This window comes from Coregonus lavaretus, assembly GCF_964263955.1.
Source record: "Coregonus lavaretus genome assembly, chromosome: 3".
NCBI classification, from domain to species: domain Eukaryota; kingdom Metazoa; phylum Chordata; class Actinopteri; order Salmoniformes; family Salmonidae; genus Coregonus; species Coregonus lavaretus.
In genome coordinates this window covers 52,097,478-52,122,086 of record NC_139990.1, presented here as the reverse complement: position 1 = coordinate 52,122,086, position 24,609 = coordinate 52,097,478, and the positions used below count along the sequence as shown (strand labels likewise).

The 24,609-nt window shown below is 43.6% G+C and overlaps 2 protein-coding genes and 1 pseudogene across 3 annotated transcripts in view; all 3 read right to left on the bottom strand.

Annotated features, from left to right (window-relative positions):
* Positions 1-1,873, bottom strand: part of LOC311127049 (non-homologous end joining factor IFFO1-like) — a 10,852-nt pseudogene extending 8,979 nt beyond the window's left edge. Inside the window, exon 1 of the transcript XR_014615270.1 lies at positions 441-1,873. The product of XR_014615270.1 is annotated as a non-homologous end joining factor IFFO1-like (transcript). The remainder of the gene's footprint in view (positions 1-440) is intronic.
* A 637-nt stretch (positions 1,874-2,510) lies between these two features.
* Positions 2,511-9,010, bottom strand: LOC311107878 (opsin Rh1-like; the record flags this gene model as incomplete). The annotated part of the gene is made up of 8 exons (XM_084150461.1): positions 2,511-2,755; positions 2,951-3,527; positions 3,720-3,800; positions 4,123-4,237; positions 4,476-4,614; positions 7,008-7,147; positions 7,351-7,501; positions 8,890-9,010. The coding sequence occupies 8 exons, from the start codon at positions 9,008-9,010 to the stop codon at positions 2,511-2,513; spliced, it is 1,569 nt and encodes a 522-aa protein (XP_084006587.1).
* A 6,617-nt stretch (positions 9,011-15,627) lies between these two features.
* On the bottom strand, positions 15,628-21,039 carry LOC311127035 (glyceraldehyde-3-phosphate dehydrogenase-like). The gene is made up of 11 exons (XM_084158782.1): positions 20,949-21,039; positions 20,262-20,307; positions 18,698-18,800; positions 18,280-18,386; positions 17,927-18,017; positions 17,596-17,711; positions 17,396-17,477; positions 17,009-17,160; positions 16,525-16,603; positions 16,076-16,257; positions 15,628-15,951 (listed from the first exon to the last, which is right to left on the bottom strand). The coding sequence occupies exons 2-11, from the start codon at positions 20,282-20,284 to the stop codon at positions 15,882-15,884; spliced, it is 1,005 nt and encodes a 334-aa protein (XP_084014908.1). The 5' UTR covers positions 20,285-20,307; positions 20,949-21,039; the 3' UTR covers positions 15,628-15,881.
* Positions 21,040-24,609: the final 3,570 nt, after the last annotated feature.

Genomic DNA, 24,609 nt, shown 5'->3' with positions numbered 1-24,609 from the left:
TGAACTTCAAAAGCATTGGTGTGATTGTTGAAACAGAGCCTTCCTGTGTTGGATCTCAATTGGATTGACTTCATTCTGAGTCAGTTATGGTCTGATAATGTTTGGTATTTCACCCAGCTGCCCTTTGACTGAAGGCCCTCTGCCTCTCTAGCAATAAGAATGGTGTGGGCTGTGGCAGAAATAGACAGAACACAGGTTGGACACAGCTGCTCTCAAAGGCCATCTGTTGTAATAGGGCCTTCCACTCCACCCATGTAGCATGAGCAAAATGATACATGTAGGGCCTATTATAGTTTCACTAAGTTACATCAACTGACTTTTGCCAAGAGACGTATAATCACAACTCTAGGTCACTGTGCGCCTTTACACGCCTCAGGCACACACATTTATTAGGCCTTACGTTGGTGAATAAATCAACAAACAGGTTGATCCTAATTTACCTGCGTTTGTACCTCGTCCCGCTCCCTCTTGACTTTGGCCAGGACGTTGTACAGGGCTCTGATCTCCGGGGTGATGGTATCAATCTGGACCCCGACACCATCCGGCTGGACCCAGGACACACCGGGGCTGGTGACGCGCGTCTCCACGCCAGAACCGAGCTTGCGGGTATGGTTGTAGGACCAGATAGTACCGGGGAGGAACCGGGGAGGCGGGTTGGTGGGGATTCCAGTTCCAGTACTGAAAACAGTTTTCCCGTTGGTGATCGAATTGGACCCAGCTGGAGAGTTGATTGTCGGGGTTGATAGGCTTATTGTGATGGTCGGATTCTGATTCGGTTCGGTGGGGTTTGTTTCACCTTTGTTGTTGGACTCAAGCGTTAGGACAGTGTTGAGGGGAGGTGTGAAGAGGGTAGTGGGTCGTCTTGCGGAGTTGTTGGTGTTTTGGAACGGGAGTGACCCAGGCCTGAGCGGAATAGTCCCCACAAACCCGGTCTGTACACCTATCTCTTGGGTATGGGCCCTTCTAGCGCTTTCAGAACAACCTCCATCACAGCTGTTCTTCGCATCCAACGCCTGTTGTAGTTGTTTCTCCAAAATCTTATTCCTTCGCTCCAGTTCATGCACTTTGGCCAGAAAGCATCGGAACCGTAAATTCAGAGTCTTTAGGACACTGATATTGGAGCCCAGGTCGTTCCTCAGGGCCATCGCTGCAGGGGGTTGGGGCACAGACCGATGATAAGAGTGGTTATTATGGTTCAGATGCAGGTAAGCTTGTGAGGGTGTGGTGAAATCGAACCCTGGCAGAGTCTCCGTGCCCAGTCCGGGATAGTCGCCTAGGAAGAAAGACGTCGGGTCGGGCGAGCCGAAGACGGCTTCGGGCAGAAGGCCTGAGGGGGAATCAGGATGACTCTGTCCTCCTTGATTCTGCTGCTGTTGATGTTGGAGAAGCGAGTTCGCCCCTAACAAAGGATTCATGCTATGATATGGAAAACTAAAGCGCTGCAGATCTGGCATGAACACGGACGGTAATTTTCTCGGTATAAGATCACCAAAATAAAATAATGACAGGCTGAAGGTTGACTTGTTGTTGGATACCAGACGTATCCGTGACTGTCCACCTTTACCTGGTTACGTAACTGTTTCTAATTACGAATGTTATCCTCGATTTATCTCCGGTCGGTCTAAAGAGGCTGGTGGAATAAGTGGCCCTCTCTCTTCCTGTCTCGCTCTGTTGCTGGATAACGGTCGCCCCAAAAAACAATGCCGAATAGGCCAGTCCGACGGCTATGCGCAGGCGACAACACTCCTCAAATGTATTTAAGAAAATTAATGTTTTGGTATACAGGCTATATGAAAGAAAGTACTGTTAAATGCTGAAAATCGATACATGTATTAAAAATAAATCCAGTGTCGTCCGTCAATGCTTATCTGGCTCCAAAGTGACCACAAGAAGACAACAAGTGCTGCGGGATTTGGAGAGCAGGGAAGCTACCGTAAATACCCAAGTAGCTGGTTTTCTGTTAACCTTTTCTGTGCCCAGTAGGCTACGAACAGTTCCATAAGACCTCTTACACTCCTAGTTCACAACTTGGGAATTTTTATCAGGAACATTTACACTTGTGAATATTATTTCATTTTTATGGTCACACCATAGGCAACAATATTTTCCCACTTGGCTCGATTTTATTTTGTTACAAAATACATACAATTTTACACACTATTCTATTGTGTGAAACTATAATGTGAACCATAACCCACAGGCCTATTAGCACAGTGTTGACAAAGACTAAAACAAACTACAAACTAGACTAACTAAAAAAGATGGAATACCATTTTCAAAACTGCAGCAGACATCCGTGTTGGTGCTTAGATATAGAGGTATAAAATACAAACAATATGTACAAATAAAAATATAGTTTATATTTTACATATCATATTTGTTGGTTATATAATAATACTAATGTTTTGGCTACATTTTAAAAGAGACAGCTCAAAACACTATGATACAATGTTTTATGTCTCTGCTCCTAAACATCCTCTCAACCTCTCACTTATCCATCTCTCCCTCTATCACTCGGTCAACAGACTACTAGAGGTGGAACCCCCCAGCTCTCTCTCTGTCTCTCTCTCTCCCTCGCTCAGTCTCTGCCCGTCCATGTTGACCTGTGTGTCCAGCGAGGCCACGCCCAGGGCGTCCCACCCCACCGAGATGGTGTCTCCATCCCTCTTTTTCTTCCCCAACTCCACCATGGGCATGGCCTTGGGGTTGCGACTCCGTCGCCAGCTGTGGCAGTAGGAGAGACTGCCTTTGTGTGCTGAGGAGAGAAAGAGGAGGAGGGAGAGAGAGAGAGAGAGAGAGAGAGCGAGAGAGAGAGAGAGAGAGAGAGAGAGAGAGAGAGAGAGAGAGAGAGAGAGAGAATGAGAAAGAGAGAGCGTGAGAGAGAGGGAGAGAGTTATCGGTCATTCTGCACCTGTCCAGTCCACACCTGTAGCTATAAAATAATCCTTACTGTCAGAGTAGCTCACTGCTCCTCCCCGCATTCTCCTCCTCTCCCCGTTCTGTCTCCCAAACAGTATGTCATACACGTCCTCTCTGAACTCCTTGTTCATGATCTGGTAGATGAAGGGGTTAATCATGCAGTGAGACTTGGCGAACATTGCTGGGATCAGAGACACAATAGGTGGCAGGCAGGACACCGGCTGGTTGCTCCCTGTCTCTGCCTCCCCCTCCTGGCCTGGGTCTGAACTGCGGGTGGAAGCAGCAGACAGACTGAGGCCTGAGCCAGAATAGGAGTAGGGATCTGGGCTGGTCACGTCCCGCAAGGATTCTCCAGGGTCGTAGTAGACACTTCCGTAGTTGCTTCCGTAGTTTTCCGTGGAGGTCCAATTGAGGAGACCCATGATGTTAGGGATGTTTGGGAAGGCTGAGCCCATCCCGGTGGATCCTCCAGTCCCCATGGAGGGGCCTCCTCCCTGCATGGCCTCCCCGGCCCCCTGCTCCTCCTTGGGGGCCAGGGCGGAGTAGAGGGAGACGATGGCATAGGGAGTCCAGGATAAGAGGAAAGTGGAGCACACCACAGCTGCTATCTGGGACAGACAGACAATAGATTAAACAACAGATATGTTTACTGTGCTGTCTGTACTTACATACTTGTTACAATGTTAATACAAAGGTTATTCCCTAGTAGTTACTCTGCCTGGAATAAATCAGATGTTATGACATCTTCCATTTCAAGCCAGTAACTAAGCTTCTTCTAACATAGTCTGTTTTCCACATACCTTTGTGAGTCTCAGGTCTTTGCTGGTGTGAGTGACAGTTGAGGAGGGAATAGATGCCAGAGCGCGACTAGAACGGTAAACCTACACAGAGAGAATGTCAGTAAACATAAAACTTCAACCATCACTGACCACAAACAAATACACAAGGGCCATGCTAGCTAGACCACCAGTCAACTACAGCTATTGAATCCACCATCACGGTAATATATCATGCTTGCTGGACTGTATTCAGCATGCATTCCATACGTTATAGTGTGTCCCACTCAGAATATGCCAGGCCAATTATTCCATTAAATCAATGGGTTACATGGCATGCTGTTTTGGATAGAGTCTGAGTTGTGTTCCCTGGACTCTCCCCTACTGAATCAGCCATTTTGTGCCAGCTGGGTGCAGTTTCCCTCACCGTCAGCAGAATAGCCATGTAGGAGGTGACGATGGTCAGTGTGGGGAGAACAAAGCACATGATCAGGATCAGGAAGATGTAGACCCTGTCGCTCAGAGATGACCTTATCCCCCACCTCAAAGAAAAGAGGAAGAAGAAGATGTATATTCAGAGAGAATAATTTTATAACCTCGTACCCAGGCTCAATTGCTACTGGTGGATGACATTAATGCTTTTATAACTGCATACATTCACACACATGTGCGCATGCATGCACGCACACACACACACACACACACACACACACACACACACACACACACACACACACACACACAAATCAAAACAGAGTCATAAGAGAGAGTAAGGAGTACCAGTTGATGGTGCAGCTAGTCCCAAAGGGTTCTGGTCCGTAGCTGCCGAAGCCGAAGACAGGCAGGGAGGCCCAGAACAGAGTGTAGAACCACACCAGCCCTATGGACTTGGACAAGTGACGTCTCTCTATCCACTGACCTGGTAGAGAGAGATGGAGGAATGTTATTCTTTTATTTCACCATTATTTCTTCTCATTGGGTAAGATCTATTTTTTGAGAGACACCTGATTGTCCAGCATGTACTATATTATACATAGACACATAGGAAAGGGATATGAATATATGAATAAAGTGAAGCACTTTGTTTGATTGACCACCAATTAGTAAATAAGAAATAGGATTGATTCAAATGCTCCAGATGTATGAAGCGTGTAATGAATACATTTATTTTACCTTTATTTTAGCAGGGAGTCTCATTGAGACCAAGGCATCTTTTGCAAGTGAGCCCCTGCAAATGGTTGCTAGTAGTTTAAATGGTTGTGTGTGATATTTACTGTTTTCAATTTCTTTATGTAGTGTTGCATGTTGGTAGCCCAGACATGAACCCTGCCTGACAACCAGCCCTCCCCTTCCTTCCCCTTCCTATAGCTACCTGTATGATTACCCCTAACCAGCAATGCCATAACATCATTGCTGCCTCCCCCTTAGAATTCGTCTAAGTTTGTCCCGGTGTTACCTAAGCAATCAGGTAATTGGAAGTGTCTATGTAACCAAAAAGTAATCTCCAGGTCAAGAGAGCAACAATATCAAGCTGGAGTCTGGACCACTCAAAAAAGGACAAAAGCTGCTCTTACAATAGTGACCCCAATTATCTCTACAACCTGGGCTTGAAGAAAGAGTCGGACATATAGGCAAACAAATGATAAACTACACTACATGACAAAACGTATGTGGACACCTGCTCGTCGATAATCTCATTCCAAAATCAGGGGCATTAATATGCAGTTGGTCCTCCCTTTGCTTCTATAACAGCCTCCACTCTTCTGGGAAGGCTTTCCACTAGATGTTGGAACATTGCTGCGGGGACTTGCTTCCATTCAGCCACAAGAGCATTAGTGAGGTCGGGCACTGATGTTGGGCAATTAGGCCTGGCTCACAGTCGGCATTCCAATTCATTCCAAAGGTGTTCGATGGGGTTGAGGTCAGGGCTATGTGCAGGCCAGTCAAGTTCTTCCACACCGATCTCGACAAATCATTTCTATGTGGACCTCGCTTTGTGCACGGGGGCGTTGCCATGCTGAAACAGGAAAGGGCCTTCCCCAAACTGTTGCCACAAAGATGGAAGCACAGAATCGTCTAGAATGTCATTGTATGCTGTAGCGTTAAGATTTCCCTTCACTGGAACTAAGGGGCCTAGCCTGAACCATGAAAAACAGCCCTAGACCATTATTCCTCCTCCACCAAACTTTACAGTTGGCACTATGCATTTGGGCAGGTACCAAACCCAGATTAGTCCGTTGGACTGTCAGATTGTGAAGCGTGATTCATGACTCCAGAGAATGCATTTCCACTGCTCCAGAGTCCAATGACGGCAAGCTTTACACCACTCCAGCTGACGCTTGGCATTGCGCATGGTGATCTTAGGCTTGTGAGCGGCTGCTTGGCCATGGAAACCCATTTCATGAAGCTCCCGACGAACAGTTCTTGTGCTGACATTGCTTCCAGAGGCAGTTTGGAACTCGGTAGTGAGTGTTGCAACCAAGGACAGAAGATTTTTACACGCTACTTGCTTCAGCACTCGGCGGTCCTGTTCTGTGAGCTTGTGTGGCCTACCACTTCACGGCTGAGCCGTTGTTGCTCCTAAACATTTCCACTTCACAATAACAGCACTTACAGTTGACCTGGGCAGCTCTAGCAGGGCAGAAATTTGATGAACTGACTTCCTGGAAAGTTGGCATCCTATGACGGTGCCACGTTGAAAGTCACTGAGCTCTTCAGTAAGGCCATTCTACTGCCAATGTTTGTCTATGGAGATTGCATGGCTGTGTGCTCAATTTTATACACCTGTCAGCAACGGTGTGGCTGAAATAGCCGAATACAATCATTTGAAGTGTGTCCACATACTTTTGTATATATAGTGTACGTTTAGATTAGATCATTGAATGCAGAGGTTCTGTTCAATATTCTGTTCAAAATCAATATCTGAGGTGCTCAGTATAAAGGGCATATTCAAAGCAAGGGCCTTGTTGATGCTCTGACCCACTGACTAAAGCCTCAGGGAAAACAGAAAGTCAATGAGGCCACTAAAAGGGGTCAGGGGTCAACACATCCTGTTGTGTCATCCCTTTTGTTCTCTCAATTGAATATTAGACATGTCTTTCATGTTATGAAATGTTTGGAAAAATATAAAATAAGGATGAAGGATGAAGTAGCCTAGGTAAGCTGACAGTTTTTTGGATTCAACAACACTTTATCATTGTCTGCCCAAGGGAAAGTATGTAAAAAATAATATATATATATATAGAATAAGTATGCACATACAAACATCACTCAAAAAAAGATTTAAAAAGAAATGAAGGGAATCCCGCTGACCGTATCTGAAGCTACAGATCTTGAGGCAGCGGTCCAGAGAGATGAGACAGGTGGTGATGAGGGAGCCGATCCCAAAAACAAAGCCCTGAAACCCGTACCACAGGCACCCTGCTTCCCCAAACATCCAGCCATGGGACACACTGGGGGACCAGAGGAGGGGTTTATGACCCTGATAATGATCATTGGTCGTTGGAACACTAAGCACTTTGTCTGATTCATGGAATGTGAGTGTTAACTGTAAGTTATTTAGGATAAAAGACATCTGCACCATATCATTCTCTCTAATTTGATATTCATACTATCAGTAAGGGGGATTGAAGATTGGTCAATACGGATTGCTCACCTGGAAATTATGGGGAATGGCGCCCCCAAGATGCTGTATCCAAAATCACAGATGGCCAGGTTGATAGTCATGAGTTCTGGTGGTCTGAGTTTCTTCTTCTTTCTACAGTAAACCAACAGCACTATGCCATTCCCAACCACTGATACTACACCTGGAGAAGGAGGGAGGAGAGGAGAGAAGGAAGAGAAGAGCGGGGAGATAAAAGAGGTTTGAAGCGACGGGGAGAGAGAGAAAGATGGAAGTATAGAGATAGAGTTGAGGATGAAGGGGAAGAGAGAAAACAGAGAAAGAAGAGACAACAGAGTGATAAAGAGAGAGATGGATAGATGTGGCAGAAACAGGGGAGAGGAGGAGGGAGAGAGAGATAGCTTTAGTATGCTATATGCTATACTTTCTTATGGCACAGAAGTATTATCACAGTGGGTAGTCATTAAACACAGACTGAAAAGATTGTTTCAGCATTATTGGCATGTGGACCAGCTCACTGTACGCTCTGAGGTATAACAAGGGTCAGTACACCGTCATTAATTTAATATTTCAACCGCTGCTACCTTCCTGACCCCTCAACCCGCTATCCGGCTTTGAAAGCATCGGGGAACCAATCCAAAGTCGGAATCATGCTATAGCTGAATCGACATGGTTGCTTGCTGGCTGGCTGGCCAGTGGGGTGCGGGGTGCTGTTTATAGCCTGATTTGATTTGTTGTGTAGGTTATTGTTGGGAGCAACAGGTATGGAATGTTCCATGCTGTGATTCCTCATGTGTATCCTCTCCTCTCTCCTCTCTCCTCTCTCCTCTCTCCTCTCCTCTCTCCTTTCCTCTCTCCTCTCTCTATATATCCTCAATCCTTTCATCTCTCCTCTGTCCTCTCGCTATGTATCCTCAATCCTTTCATCTCTCCTCTGTCCTCTCGCTATGTATCCTCAATCCTTTCATCTCTCCTCTGTCCTCTGTCCTCTCTTCTCTCTGTGTATCCTCTCTTCTCTGGTGTGACCCTGGGGTTGCTATGCTAATACATTTGGATTCAGTCTGCCTACACAGATCCATAATGGAAACAGTCACAGGGAGTTAGATCACTGACTGACTTGATCAGAAAGGTTGATCCTGATGGATGACAGACCTGTGTTGAAACAAAGTAAACCCATTCAGCCATCTGTGTGGGCTCTGTAAAAGCTGTTGTCCAGCATATATATGAAAACCTTTCTTTTACCAGTGAGTTACTCAGGAGGAATACCAACCAAACTTTGATGCTAACTGACACCAACATTGAATCACTCATCTGTGATGAGGAGAGATGCCTAATTCCAAATCAACCCACAATCCTGAGCCTCTACACCCAAGTCTCTAGACACAAATTATTTGATGTAATATGGCAATATCTCAAACTTGCCCTCTAAGCTTTGAGGATTTGTCACCATATTGCTTATAGTACACATACTGTCAAATCCAATCCTTTCAAATCTCTATCAGAGGTTAGAGGGTATAGGGGTATAGTGGCTAGGGGTGAATGTGTTATAGGCAGAAGGTAGATTTGACTCACCTGTGAGGATGAGGAAGATGGTGACTCCCAGGTCAGTGCTGGGGGAGAGGTGAGAAAGAAAGGCAGGAGGGATGGAGGATGGGACAGAGCCCCTCCACGAGCCATTCACTCCTAGAGACATCAACTGGTGGAGAAAATAAGAGAGAGAGAGCGAGAGAGAGAGAGAGAGAGAGAGAGAGAGAGAGAGAGAGAGAGAGAGAGAGAGAGAGAGAGAGAGAGAGAGAGAGAGAGAGAGAGAGAGAGAGAGAGAGAGAGAGAGAGAGAGAGAGAGAGAGAGAGAGAGAGAGAGAGAGAGAGAGAGAGATGTTACTGTAAAGCACAGTAGACACGAGAGGTAAAAAAGAGAGAGGATGTAGAGTAACGTACTGAGAGAGAACATGCTAGAAAGTGGAAGGTAAGAGGTTTTAACCCCCTACACATGCACAGAAAAACAGTGAGAGTGAGATGTTAAATTCCCTCTAGTATTAACTAACGCGGATATGGAGAGAGAGAGAGAGAGAAAAAAAAGAGACAGCAATGGTGGGGTAGATATACATTGATGGAGAGAGGAGAGGAGAGGAGAGGAGAGGAGAGGAGAGGAGAGGAGAGGAGAGGAGAGGAGAGGAGAGGAGAGGAGAGGAGAGGAGAGGAGAGGAGAGGAGAGGAGAGGAGAGGAGAGGAGAGGAGAGGAGAGGAGAGGAGAGAGGGGAGAGGGGAGAGGAGAGAGGAGAGAGGAGAGGGGAGAGGGGAGAGGGGAGAGGGGAGAGGGGAGAGGAGGTGAGTCTTACAGCCAGTGTCTCTCAAATGACAGGGAGCAGAGACAGTGAGAAAGGATTAAACTTCCAATGGTGCACTGACGGAGAGGAAAGTGAGACTTCCCTTCATGGATTTAAAAGGAAAGGAATGTGTGAAAGTAAGAAGCGCACAAGTGGAAAATTGGAAATGCAGGAAGAGAAAAAGAAAGACAGCCAATTGAAACACAAAAAACTATTATCACATAATCAAACTCACTATTCAGTTCAAAGCTGAAATGAGATCACACACACACACACACATTTAATGAGAAATCAAACAGGTGACACACACACACCAAGAGGAGCATCCGTACTCACCTTCCTCTCTTTTTTACTTCGTATCTCACTCTTTTGTTCAGTCTGTCTGTGTTGTGAGTTAAGCTCTTTAAAAAAAAATCTTAAGCCTCTGTCAATTTTTGTGCTCTATTTCTGAGAAGAGTAAATCAACTTGCTGTCGACAATCTGGCGGAGAAATGATCAGTGCGTGGTCCGAAATGGCACAGAGATGGAAAATAAATGGAAGGACATTAGCCTTTTTGACCTCCCTCTCTCACCCCCCCTCTCTCTCTCTCCCTCTCTCACCCCCCCCTCTCTCTCCCCCATCCCTTATTCTCACCAGTCTTTCTCTCTTCCATGCTCTCGCCCTCTTTCTCTCTGTGTACATCTATCACTCTTTATCTCTCTATCCATTGTTTAAATTGAATACCGTAGAAGAAGAAATATCACCACTTGTGATATAGTAACAAGAGCACACGTGTAACTGACTCTTAATTTGTTTGTGTGTATGTGTGTGTTTGTGTTTGTGTGTGTGTGTGTGTGTGTGTGTGTGTGTGTGTGTGTGTGTGTGTGTGTGTCTAACAATGAGAGCAATAACACCCTGGAGACACACGTCTTGTCGTTCAGTAAAATGATGGATGGATGATGATCTGACTACAGGAGATTAAGCCTTCTCTAACTGACTGCCATGTCAGAGCATGACGTGAGAGATATTAGACACAGGGATATTGAAATAAATACATAGCCTACTGGCTGAAAACTGAACAACTACATTAACCCGATCTTCAATCCTGCTCTTATTATGGGGCTTAAACCTACACACACACACAAGTCCGACTTGACCTGACCCTGAGTGCGTGCACACACTCACCTAACGCACACACACGTCTAACTTGAAAGGTTATGTTAAACTGTCTGTTTTAGAGGCTCAGCTTTACGACCAGAGGATGCCTTGGAGTGTAGCAGGTGTTCAGCCTTAACATGTTGTTATCCCTTCTCTCCTGTTGACTCACATCTTAGTGTTCAATCTGAAGAACTCATGTGGGTTGAATGTTTGATGATATAATTATGACTTATGATTATCAATTAGTATGATGGAAACCCAGTATTCTCTAAGCCCTTCTGTCCACTGTAAGCACTAAGAAGTCAACTATAGTGAAGTCCAGTGAAAGTGTGAGAACCTCCCTACATACACACATACTGTCAAGTCTTCTGCAATCACGCTGTTAATTAAGCCTCCTGCAGCCACCATAGGACCACTATGCTGTGAAAACCCTAGTGGTTGCTTGTCTGTGAGCAAGTCAGAACTGTAAAGCCCAGTAGAGTTGGCTTACCTCTCTTCACTCTACCCTTTTGATTCCCTTGTCAATACCATCGATTGGGAATATTTTATGAAGGCCAATTGCGTAATCATAATGGTCAGCCACTGTCAAATCTAGTTAGTCATGCCACAACAGCCTTGGCTTAACAAATGGAGCAGGTATTGAACTGAACCGAGGAAGGGGGGAATATAGAGAGAAATAATGATTCAACTCAGGAAGGGGGGAGAAAGAGAAAAATAAGAGAATTTAAGACTGATGGTTTGGAAAGTCTGCAGAAAGTGATGGGACAAAATAAATTGATTTATTTGTACTTTTTGGATCCTGTGTGTATTGTTTTGTATTGCTAGATATTACTGCACTGTTGGAGCTAGAAACAAGCATTTTGCTGCACCTGCAATAACATCTGCAAATTTGTGTACGCGACCAATAAACTTTATTTTGATTTGAGAAGTGAGAACTGGCAGAGGAAGTGACGCGATCATATAATTGAAATGAAAGTGTCTGGGTTGTGTTTGAAATCATAGTTATGATCTGTCAAATGCATGGATTCATACAGGAATAAACTGGTCAGATATACAGTGAGGGAAAAAAGTATTTGATCCCCTGCTGATTTTGTACATTTGCCCACTGACAAAGAAATGATCAGTCTATAATTTTAATGGTAGGTTTATTTGAACAGTGAGAGACAGAATAACAACAACAAAAATCCAGAAAAACGCATTTCAAAAATGTTATAAATTGATTTGCATTTTAATGAGGGAAATAAGTATTTGACCCCCTCTCAATCAGAAAGATTTCTGGCTCCCAGGTGTCTTTTATACAGGTAACGAGCTGAGATTAGGAGCACACTCTTAAAGGGAGTGCTCCTAATCTCAGTTTGTTACCTGTATAAAAGACACCTGTCCACAGAAGCAATCAATCAATCAGATTCCAAACTCTCCACCATGGCCAAGACCAAAGAGCTCTCCAAGGATGTCAGGGACAAGATTGTAGACCTAAACAAGGCTGGAATGGGCTACAAGACCATCGCCAAGCAGCTTGGTGAGAAGGTGACAACAGTGTGTGTGATTATTCGCAAATGGAAGAAACACAAAAGTACTGTCAATCTCCCTCGGCCTGGGGCTCCATGCAAGATCTCACCTCGTGGAGTTGCAATGATCATGAGAACGGTGAGCAATCAGCCCAGAATTACACGGGAGGATCTTGTCAATGATCTCAAGGCAGCTGGGACCATAGTCACCAAGAAAACAATTGGTAACACACTACGCCGTGAAGGACTGAAATCCTGCAGCGCACGCAAGGTCCCCCTGCTCAAGAAATCACATTTACAGGCCCGTCTGAAGTTTGCCAATGAACATCTGAATGTTTCAGAGGAGAACTGGGTGAAAGTGTTGTGGTCAGATGAGACCAAAATCGAGCTCTTTGGCATCAACTCAACTCGCCGTGTTTGGAGGAGGAGGAATGCTGCCTATGACCCCAAGAACACCATCCCCACCGTCAAACATGGAGGTGGAAACATTTTGCTTTGGGGGTGTTTTTCTGCTAAGGGGACAGGACAACTCCACCGCATCAAAGGGACAATGGACGGGGCCATGTACCATCAAATCTTGGGTGAGAACCTCCTTCCCTCAGCCAGGGCATTGAAAATGGGTCGTGGATGGGTATTCCAGCATGACAATGACCCAAAACACACAGCCAAGGCAACAAAGGAGTGGCTCAAGAAGAAGCACATTAAGGTCCTGGAGTGGCCTAGCCAGTCTCCAGACCTTAATGCCATAGGAAATCTGTGGAGGGAGCTGAAGGTTCGAGTTGCCAAACGTCAGCCTCGAAACCTTAATGACTTGGAGAAGATCTGCAAAGAGTGGGACAAAATCCCTCCTGAGATATGTGCAAACCTGGTGGCCAACCATGGGCGGTGTGTTCAATAGGGCGATATGGGCGACGCACTGCCAAACGGGAAAAGGAAGGGATTTTTTTTCTAATCAATTATATCATGGCAACAGTAGTTCAGTGTTCACGTCTGATCTGCCAGCCACTAAATGTCCAATCAGGCTAAAGTCGTGCTTCAAATGTCCCCGCCCGTTTTGGGGCGATTTCAGTCAGGTTGAAAATCGCCCAGAAGTCTCTCATAGCCTCTAATGTAAAATATTTTTTTTTCAAATTTCTGAGCTTTCAATACATTCTCTATGGGTGTCTGAGGGCTTGCACTTACGCGCTTTCGTCATACGTAACGTAACGTAACCATGAACGGCAGACAGCAACGCTTGGACAGCGACTGGTGTAACCGACATGCACCATCTTTCAGAAAAGATTAAGAAAAATGAGCTGTCAAAGACCCACATTGATAGCTGTTTGAGATTGTCTGCTTTGGTGAGAGTGAATATTGCCACTCAACTGGATGAGGGATACAGGCTAGCTGTCCGCCGCCACAACGATGAGGTTAGCAACAGCAGAGTCGTGAACACTGTCTACGAGAATCGAGACGACCTCATAGAATGTTTTGAAGCCATCCGGACGGGTTCATTGGGTTCATTTGACCAGCCCACCGTACCAGAAGCTACAGAATAAGGACATCGATGCTGTCTTTATCAAACGTGCCCTCGACAGCTTCGCAAGCAGTGTGCAGGCCATAAGGTAAGATAAAGATTAAACAATATCATTCGATCTTTCTCAAAGCAGAGCTTTATTTGAAAATGTATGCATGAAAGGAGACTGCATTTGTGTTTGAAATTACATTATTGTCATTATATATGGCCAGTGGTGTAATCTATCTTATTTTATATACTATGTGTACTGTACAGTGGTGCTCATAAGTGTATGAACACATTCTAAAGCTGACTAAAAAGAGGAATAAAAAAATAAAAAAATCATCTTTTGGAAATTGATCTTAATGACTTAATTAAAAAAGTTGGAAAATCCAACCTTTAAGGACACCAATTTTCTTTTCTTTTTTATTCCTCTTTTTAGTCAACTTTAGCATGGGATCATAAGCTTATGAGCACCACTGTATACTGTGCTGAACATCCAGGCTATGTGAGACACAAAGGCTAACTTAAACACTAAAGACTTTATGCATCCCTGCCCATTTTAAGTGGAACTGAAGTATTTGTACTATACATGGATACATTGCATATACCTGTGCATCACATAGACAACAATACTGTACAAAGCCAACAAACACATTGGTCTGTTTGCCTTCAGGGACTCCTCTCAACAGCAGCTGCAAGAAGCAACAGGAGCCAAAAGACCCAGAACAGCTTTGAGAGAAGAGGAGAAGCAGAGGCTGTCTGAAGAGGTCTGCAACACCATCCTGGATCACACCAAAGAAAGGTTCTCTTTCTCTGGCCACCTTGTGAGTGCTACCTTACTGCAAGCAGACATGTTTGAAAGGTACTGCCATTCAAAAAAATTAAAAATCTGTTCATGTTCATTTTTACAAATCTATACAATTGGCCAGAATATGGTTGTTCATATTTACAAATCTATACAATTGGCCAGAATATGGTTGTTCATTTTTACAAAGCCATACATATTGTTTATGCAGTGTTGAGGAATGTGAAAGAACACCCTTGATTATTTTTACTGTGATAACTTATTTTGCTTTTGTAAGCCAACACTTTTGAGATCAGTCAATAAATGCTTCTGGTATTGACTTATATGCTGCCCCTGTCTTCATGTTGTTGCTGGACATATCTTTTTAAAAATGTGTGTAGGTCACCTAAATCATCAGAAAAATTGCCCCTCCTGAGAATTTTTTCAGGAGCCGCCACTGTGGCCAACTACAAGAAACGTCTGACCTCTGTGATTGCCAACAAGGGTTTTGCCACCAAATACTAAGTCATGTTTTGCAGAGGGGTCAAATACTTATTTCCCTCATTAAAATGCGAATCAATTTATAACATTTTTGACATGCGTCTTTCTGGATTTTTTTGTTGTTATTCTGTCGCTCACTGTTCAAATAAACCTACCATTAAAATTATAGACTGATCATGTCTTTGTCAGTGGGCAAACTTACAAAATCAGCATGGGATCAAATACTTTTTTCCCTCACTGTATGCAAGCACCAGAGAGTAAGAGCATTCAGATAAATATATATTGTAGTTTACAGATCAACCTCATTGTATAGATACTGTACCTAAACTACTCCTATGTATCCAGGGTCAGGAATAATTGTGTTTGGGTTGGTTTACTATTTGAGTTGTATAGTGTTTCCATTGTGTATGAGTGATCTATCACTTCAGGTTCCTTAGCTTGATAAAAATAACGAAGGAATTATTTATGGGTTTGTCCTTTCCCATTATCATCATGTCAATACTAAATAATGATCCTTTTGTCCCATCAAGTGAAATACAACAGAAGATGCCATATTTACTCACAAACAAAGGACTTTTATTCCGCTTCTGAGTGAAGCAGGTTCAGTGCAACAAACAGAAAATCTCTTCACACCCAAATTCCATCTCACCTTTCACAAGACCAGAACAGGGTCTTTACAATACAAAAAAATATAGATATATAGTTGTGATTGTTAGTTTTTTTTTTTATGCGGGTAACTTTCTCAGGCAAGTTAAGAGCGATAGTCCAATCAAATGGGGAATATGTGGGTAGCGTCTGGTTGGTTGCTTTACTCCTTGGTGGCCATGTGAGCCATCAGGTCAATGACGCGGTTGCTGTAGCCAAACTCATTGTCATACCTGGGGAGAGGAGAGAGACTGTCAGGATTCTTCATCACTCACCAAGAATGTGTGTGTATATATATATATATATATATATATATATGTGTGTGCATGTGTATATTTGGAGAGGATAAATGCATACCATGTAACCAGCTTGACGAAGTGGTCGTTCAGAGCAATGCCAGCGCCGGCATCAAAGATGGAGGAGCGGGTGTCGCCGTTGAAGTCTGAAGACACAACCTGGTGCTCTGTGTATCCAAGAATTCCCTTCATGGGTCCATCGGCGGCAGCCTTGACAACCTTCTTGATGTCTTCGTAGCTGGCCTGTGGTTCAAGGACACAAGAGGTGGGTTGTCAAATTGTTGCTAAATTTCCAATGCTAACTAACCATGTATCAATGAATGTATTGTCTTGTCTACTCAACAATGGGCTTTACTGCTATCTTTATTTAACTAGGTGGTCACTTTGTGTCTAACAACTGGTCCTAGGACAGTTATCTTTCTGCTTGTATTAGCAGGTAAGGTACACTATAGAGACACTCAGACATGATGTGTATTGGCAGATTGGTAAGGCGGGGGTGGGGCTACTCACAGCCTTCTCCAGACGGACGGTCAGGTCAACCACTGAGACGTTGGGGGTGGGGACACGGAAGGCCATGCCAGTGATCTTGCTGTGAGGAAGAAGAGCGGGTGACAGAAGTGCAAGGTCAAAGTTCAACTTACTCCTCTATAGTTTGATATACAGACATAATAAGTGACTGGTTCTTAGACAAATGTCTGTGTTTCATTGCTATACATTTGACTGTTGACTGAAAACTGTGTAGTAGTGGCTGGCTACTAGTGTTATAAATGTGTTACTGGTGGTTAGTAGGAAGTTGTGATACTAGTGTTACAAGTGAATGTATTGTAATAGTGTTTTACTGGTGTCTAGATAGAGGTTGTGTTACAAGTGAATGTACAGCTGTATTGTAATAGTGTTTTACTGGCATTAGTTGGAGGTTGTGAACTTGTGATATTATAATTGAGTGTCTTGTTTTACTGGTTGTTATTGGTTATTTAGAGGTTGTGGTACTGACCCGTTCAGATCGGGGATGACCTTGCCGACAGCCTTGGCTGCTCCGGTGGAGGCAGGGATGATGTTCTGGCTGGCGCCACGTCCATCCCTCCACAGCTTTCCAGAGGGACCATCAACGGTTTTCTGGGTGGCGGTGACGGCGTGAACTGTGCTCTGAGGGAGTGAGAGAGAGGTATTAGGGGAAAGGGAGATGAGAGAGGAGGAGTGATCCATATTAAGGGGGTACAGAAGTGGTGGTAGTAGGGGAGGACTGGATAAGAAAAACAGAGACGGTGTGTTGGTGATCTTAAAAAACAGTCCATCCCCTGTACTGTACTGTTAGTGTTCCGTGTGAAATCTGTTAAGCCCTCTCTAGGTGATTGTTCCCCGGTGTTGTTTTAATCCGTACCATCAGACCCTCAATGATGTGGTAGTTGTCGTGGATGACCTTGGCCAGGGGAGCCAGGCAGTTGGTTGTGCATGAAGCATTGCTGTGGAGAGAGAGGTGTTAAATTATAGTCTGAACCACAACAGAATAGCCAGGGTGCTGCATACAGTATCTGTTAAGTGGAGGGAGTGTGTGTTGAGTCGGAGGGAAGAGGGTCTCACCTGACAACCTTGAGGGAGTTCTCGTACTTCTCGTGGTTGACGCCCATGACGAACATGGGTGCATCAGCACTGGGAGCGGAGATGACAACCCTCTTAGCACCGCCCTTCAGATGGGTCTGTAGGAGGAGGAGGAGGGGGGAAAGATGTTAGAGGAGTCCCTTATTTCAAATATCTTGTGGCCTAGTCATTGTATGTATTCAACATTGTGCACCAAATGCAGGTTAAGCCAGATGGGTAAAGTAATGTTATAAAGTAAGTAGTTATTTCTGTTCTAATGCTATTCCTATATCATACAGTTGTGGATGCTCGGTCGACTGGTGTGGATACTTACGGAGGCCTTCTCAATGGTGGTGAAAACACCTGTCGACTCAACCACATAGGTGGCACCAGCATCTCCCCACTTGATGTTAGCTGGGTCTCTCCTGAGAGAGAGAGAGAGAGAGAGAGAGAGAGAGAGAGAGTGTGTTCAGGGTTACGTTATGAGGAAGCAGAGCACCATAGATTACTAGACTATCACTGATGTTGTTTTAGATTCCACAAGGGGGCGCAATTCCATAAGGCCACAAGGGAATTTAGCTATCTCCTGCATATTCTACTGATGCTGACCTGATTTTATGAATTTCTTTAGATGTGGAAATAAATGTGAATTATTTGTTTTATTTTTTACTAAATTAATGAACTCACTCGTGGAACACAGTGATTTTGTGTCCGTCGATGACCAGCTTGCCATCCTCAGCCTTGACCTCACCGTGGAAACGTCCGTGGGTGGAGTCATACTTGAACATGTAGACCTGAAGAGGGAAAGGAGGAGGTGAGTCTCTTGGCCTATTGTTAATTGATCCTAAGTTATGACAGGGTCTTGGTTAGAGGCCTTGGTTTGTTCATTGAGGGCTTCATGGTGACAGCAACATTCAAAGGTCTAACTTATTGAAACTTAATAAGTTAGGGTGAATAACTAATATATACATAAGCTAAATATTTCACTATCTAAGCCTTACTTCTTTATGCATGTTAGGAATCAATAATAATTAGGGGTGTGAGTTTTTCTACTGATTGAGTGGGCTAGAAGTCCCTGGTCCATTGTAGGCTTTAGGCTACTCACCATGTAGTCCAGGTCGATAAAGGGGTCGTTGATGGCCACAATCTCAACTCCCTTCTTGGAGTGGAATGCAGCACGGGTCACCAGACGCCCGATACGGCCGAATCTGGGGGACAAGACGATTCATTCCATTAATCCTTGATGTCACACCCAGTCCTGATCAATACCATGGAATTTCATAAACCTCTCGCTATTGAAAAACAAATGAAGATACTTGTATGCAATGTTAACTCCAAAGTCAGGCCACTAGTTTGTGGTAGTCCCCCATATTTCTCTCCAGTCTGTGTACCTGTATTTTAATGTAACAGCAGGAGCCTTGCTCAGTAGGGAGCCATGTTTCAAAGGTTGCAGATAGAAATGTCATGTATACAACTGAACTGACACATTTCTGTTCTACAACATCTGACTGTTGTGTAGCACCTGAAGCAAAAGACTAATGACCGGATATAAAGAGCTTTCAAATAAATCTCAAAGGAACATGTGGCGACTAGGTGACCTCAAAAGAATGTATTTCCAGAGAAAGAGGACAGGGTTCAGGGGAGGGGTAGAGGGAGGTGTGTATCGTAGCCAGCAGAGGGAACCGGACTGAGGCTGTACTCTCTGGGGTGTAAAGTCTAACTGTCTACCCCTCATGTGGTAATCCTCCACCTGTTTGATTAGTAGAGAGTTACTTTTTAACTAGCTAATCAGGTTCACAGACAGACAGGCTCTGATACACACTGTCCTCAGAGAGGTGGAGGGGAGGAGGAGGAGAGGAGAGGAGGAGATGCAGATCCCCTTACAGATGTGATGAGTGAGGCCAAATACACATTTTCAACTGTTTGTAGACTGGACAATAAAGATGTTCTATTCAACTCTAAGCACAAGGTGATCACTTGCCTACTAGTGAAAAGCACAAAACATCACTGAGAACAACAAGAGACTGTCCCTGGGTTTGTGTGTGTCTGTGTTCTGCTAGTCAGAGTGTGCCTTCTGCAAAACACAAGTCTTTACACAGTTCCTGCTCTTTAGTTGCTGAGCTATTTCAGAGTAAGACAGCTATTCAATGTATAGCCATTGAATGTTCTGATGGTTCAGAATGTCAACAAGACACTGTACTGTACCCCTGACCTTCTCTCCAAAGGTTGCCTGGCTAAAAAAAGACTGGCGCAAGAGAGAAGGGTACAGAGAGGAGGGTCATGAAAGCCAAGCTCCTCTCAGGGCTCGTCTGAATACTACATCGGGGATGACTTGTGTATCATATGCAACTTGTGTATCTTGCAAACAGAGGGCGGGTCCTTTCAAAGGGGGATCAGTACTCCCTGTGTGAGGTTACCAGGGTACATCCATTAGTAAGGAATGATGTACTGAAATCTTGATTGTAATAATTCCTATATTTTAGTTATTATTAATTTATATATTAGCCAGATTGCCATTTCAAATAGATGTCTGGTTTTAATGCTTAAGCTCTGCATTAGGTCAAAGCGAGAGTAGGAGATTCTAACACCGTGTCTGTGTGGTGGTGATAAATTGTTATATTGTGGGTTTTGTTGTGTTAGTTAAGGGGTTAAATGAAAATGTATCTTACCCATTGACACCTACTTTCACCATTTTGCCTGAGTTGGTCTAGTCCTCTGCAGGGGGGAGGGAGAAAGAGATACATTAGCTATTAAACAAATATTGACCATCCGTTATGATTTCTGGGGATTTCCATACTTTATGGCATAGAACTTTGCAACTTAGTTATAGCTTTAAGATAAGCAGAGGCATAGAGAACATAGCATAGCATAAGAGAGAGAGAGAGAGAGAGAGAGAGAGAGAGAGAGAGAGAGAGAGAGAGAGAGAGAGAGAGAATGCATTTTGAAGCACAGCAAAATGTTTTAAACTGGAGTAAATGTGTGATAGTCTATTCAAGCAAATTGCACCAACATGTTGTAAGCAACAGTTATGAACTTTGAAAGTCTAATTCAACTTTGAGTCAGGGATTCAGAGTTCAATCATGGCAGATTGAAGTCACTTTAACAAGAGGTTTCAATATCCTCTTCTGGAAGAAAGAAAAAGCTATAGATATCAAGTAATTCTAACTGCATCTCAACACCTATGAAACGAAATAAATGGCCATACATGCAACAAGTCTTAGAATAAACCAAACAATCGCTAGGTCGTCAAGCCAAAAACGGACAATCTCCCTAATCTTCTTGCTATCTAGGCCCATATTATCCGCATCCATTAATTTAGTTAGATATCCTAATGTAGCCGTTGCTTGGTCATTTACCGTTTGTGAGATGCCTCAATCCTGTCTTACGACTTTTGGGTGTGAGTGGGGACAGGCAGAGCTGGGCTTCCTATTTATTTCCACCCTGTATGGACACGCCCCTTTGTGTGCTACGGGCTCTAAACCCCGCCCCTTTCAGAATGTCAAGGTCATAAGGAAGTTGTGACGGGTCAGCGTATTACAAATGTCGCTTATGTAGCCTAACAGTAAAGCTGCATTAGCAATAGTATGAAAACATTAATTGAAATACATAATTATTCAAATGGGTCTTGCTGTGTTCACCCCCTTGCCTGATATTTAAACTAAAGCTGGCCTAAAGTAGCATTGATTTCGTGGGTGATAGTGAATAGTGTAGGCCTGAATATTGATTTAAGTGCTTTCCCTTTGATTTATTTTGCTCTCAAGGAAGTTCATCAGACTCTCTGTATCTGTCTGAATATATGGTCCTCTTTTTTCACTCAAGGCCGCCACATTCAAACTATAGATTTCATTAACAGTGAATGTTTTTTTTAATAACTTTTTTAACCTTCCCATAACTTTACATCTGAAGCATAGGAACAGATGAGGAGACACTATACAGATATAATAAGTCCTTAGATGGCGAAATTAAAAAGTAGAGGGTCCATTCCTGTGTGACCTTCTCACTAGATAGGGAGAGCCAGACAGAGAGAGCAAACGGCGGATCAAATCACTTTCCTCCACAGTGTGACATTTACAGTCAAAAGACCATGACCCTTCACTTTCAACCTCTCTCTCTCTCTCCTCTCCTTCTCCTGCCTGGGGTGTGAGGAGAGCTGTGTGGACCTATGGCCATGCCCTGGTCAGTCAATAGAGTCTGAACACATCACATTGTGCGCGTTTGCATGCCTTAGGCCTAGACACAGTTCCCATAGAAATAACTTGTGTGGGTGTGTTTTTGTCTGTCTACTCAAGTGACTTCTGTGTCTAAGGAGTTGAGTTCTATCTATGTCAGAGTAACCGAATGGCAAGTCTGGTTTTAACACAAGACTGGGTCCATGGATCTGGTTTTGTTCACTTGGTGTCTCAAAAGAACATTCTGAACAAGAACACCCAAGGATTTTAGTTCTTTAAATGAAACTACCCCTCTAGCCTTTTCTTATGTACAGAAATCCAGGCTGTCTGGCCGTTGTAGGGACAAGTATATATGTATCCCTGTGTCATGTGGCGAATGTCCTAATTTGAGAGCCTTATCTTTTGCTTTAACAAGAAACAGCCCACCTTGTATATTCTAGTGTACCACCCTCCTAACCCTAAACCTAAACCTAATAGTTTGTTCATTGCAGAATTCTCTGACCTGCTGTCTTTGGTTATGTCAGGGTTATTCTTGGAGATCTAAACATTCATGTGTGTTGCCCAAATAATGCACTAGCTAGGGAGTTTTTAACCCGTTAGAATCCTTTAACTTTGTGCTACATGCCACAGGGCCTACACACAACCAAGGCCATACTGTTGATCTCGTGCTGTCCTATGGTCTGAATATTGATCACTTGGAAACTATTGATGTCTGTGTCTCTGACCATCTCAGTGTTGTTTTTCCTCCTCCTCCTAAAGATGTGTTTGCCCCCACTTGCAAAAACTTGCTCTCACATCATTATCTCCACAACTCCTAGTAAGTACATTTACGAATGCTTTTTGATCCTCTACTACTGATCCTGTTATTTGTCATCACACCGATGATTTCCAAGTTTCAATGAGGCTACTTTAGACTCAGTGGCACCAGTTAAAACCAGTAACTGAAAGGTGGCTGGTTTGAATCCCCATGTCGACTAGGTGAACAATCAGTTGATGTGGCCTTGAGTAAGGCACTTAACTCTAATTGCTCCATGGTCGCCGTCAATAATGGCTGATCCCTGGTCGTGACCTCACTCTCCGAGGGTTGTCCAACAAAAAAAACGATGATCTAATTCACACGTGTATAAAACACACTTGTACATGTGTGAAATAGGACAGATGTAAACACCCCATGTCATTAATATTACTGAAAAATGTAAACTGTTTTTTAATCATTTATTATGCTCATAAATGACCCATTACGTCAATAGGAATATAAAACTACGAATTAGTAGAGTCTGAACCCTTAGGCATTTGGCTCATATGCCTCTATAAGCAAAGCACACAACAACCTGTACCTAAATATCACAGTGAAGGAAATAACACAGAACTAGCGTAACATGTTCTCCTACATAGTACGACACAACATTTTACATTTTAGTCATTTAGCAGACGCTCTTATCCAGAGCATACATTTATCATACTGAACAACATGTTCAACAGCACAATGGCAGTCATACCACCCTGCGCTAATATCTTTGTCACAGGTCTTGTGATTTAGGGTGGTGACGAGCCAATGACCTGGGCATAGTTGAACTACCACGACCCGATGTGAACACGCACTGCTCTTGGCCTCCGCTGCACAGCTTAAGGTCAGAGAGGTGAAGTAAAGGTTGTTCTATAAATAGAAGCAGACGGTCTACTCCTTGGTGGATGGTATATACTGGTGATACTGTGTACTGTATTTGACCCTACCTCATATCACACCACATGATCACACAGTCATCATAGGTCATATTATAGTCCATGGTAGGCTAATATAAAGGCCAACTTCTCCCTTGAGGTTTTTCATGTAGGCCTACATATTTCTGTAAGAAAAGGTTTCATTTGTGTCTGATAATTCACTGTTGAGTTGGTTAGTTTTGTTCAGTTCATGCATTTATATTTGTGTAGTGCTTTGGGACAAAAGTAATGGGACAAATTCACTTACATGTGTATTAAAGTAGTAACAAGATAATTGTGTGTCTGTAACGTTCTCACTCATCATTATTCACTATTCATTCAGGATTATCCGTAATCATGGTAGCATCCACATTCATATAGAAGTGTTTAGAAACATATTATATTCTTATTTACAATAAAAGTGACTCCAAAATGACACAATACATTATTTATCATTAAATTCTATTGGGCACAAAATAATCGGAAACACAACCAAAACAAACAGCAAATGCATCCAACAAATGTGTAGACTCATGAGCTTGATGTAATCATTACATGCTATGAATATGGGACCAAATACTTCACTTTTTACTACTTTAATACAGCAATCCTACAACCCTGGAGTTGCCAGCACTGTCTATGCTCCAACTAACTTGAGGTATCTGAAAATGTCTTTAGATTTGACAGCTGGTACACCTCTGGTAAAACATGCATCAGAAAGGCCTACACCTGGTTTCATATGCTGCTAAATTATCATCAGTCTCATAATGTCCATTAGCAGAGTCCAGTACTAAGTCTGGAGTCTGGATTGCACTTCGGTTTGGACCTGGCAACATAATAGACTATTTCAGACTGACCTCTTGTGGTTTACTTTAGGGACTGCATCCAGTCTTTTAACCTGAGTTAACCTCTTCTGTGATGAACACCCTACTGACTCTCTAGAGACTCTCAGTATCCAACTCCCAACCCCTAAGTCACTATGTTGACCCTGGTGAAATGCCATCTTTCCCCAACCCAGCTGACAAAGGAGAACTGTGTTTCAAGAGAAAAGATTATGTTCTGTTTTGGCAGTACTTGTTGTATAGACAAGAGTTAACTCCCTTCTATAAGTGAGATACTAACTACATAGTAAAATCAGTTTGGAAGC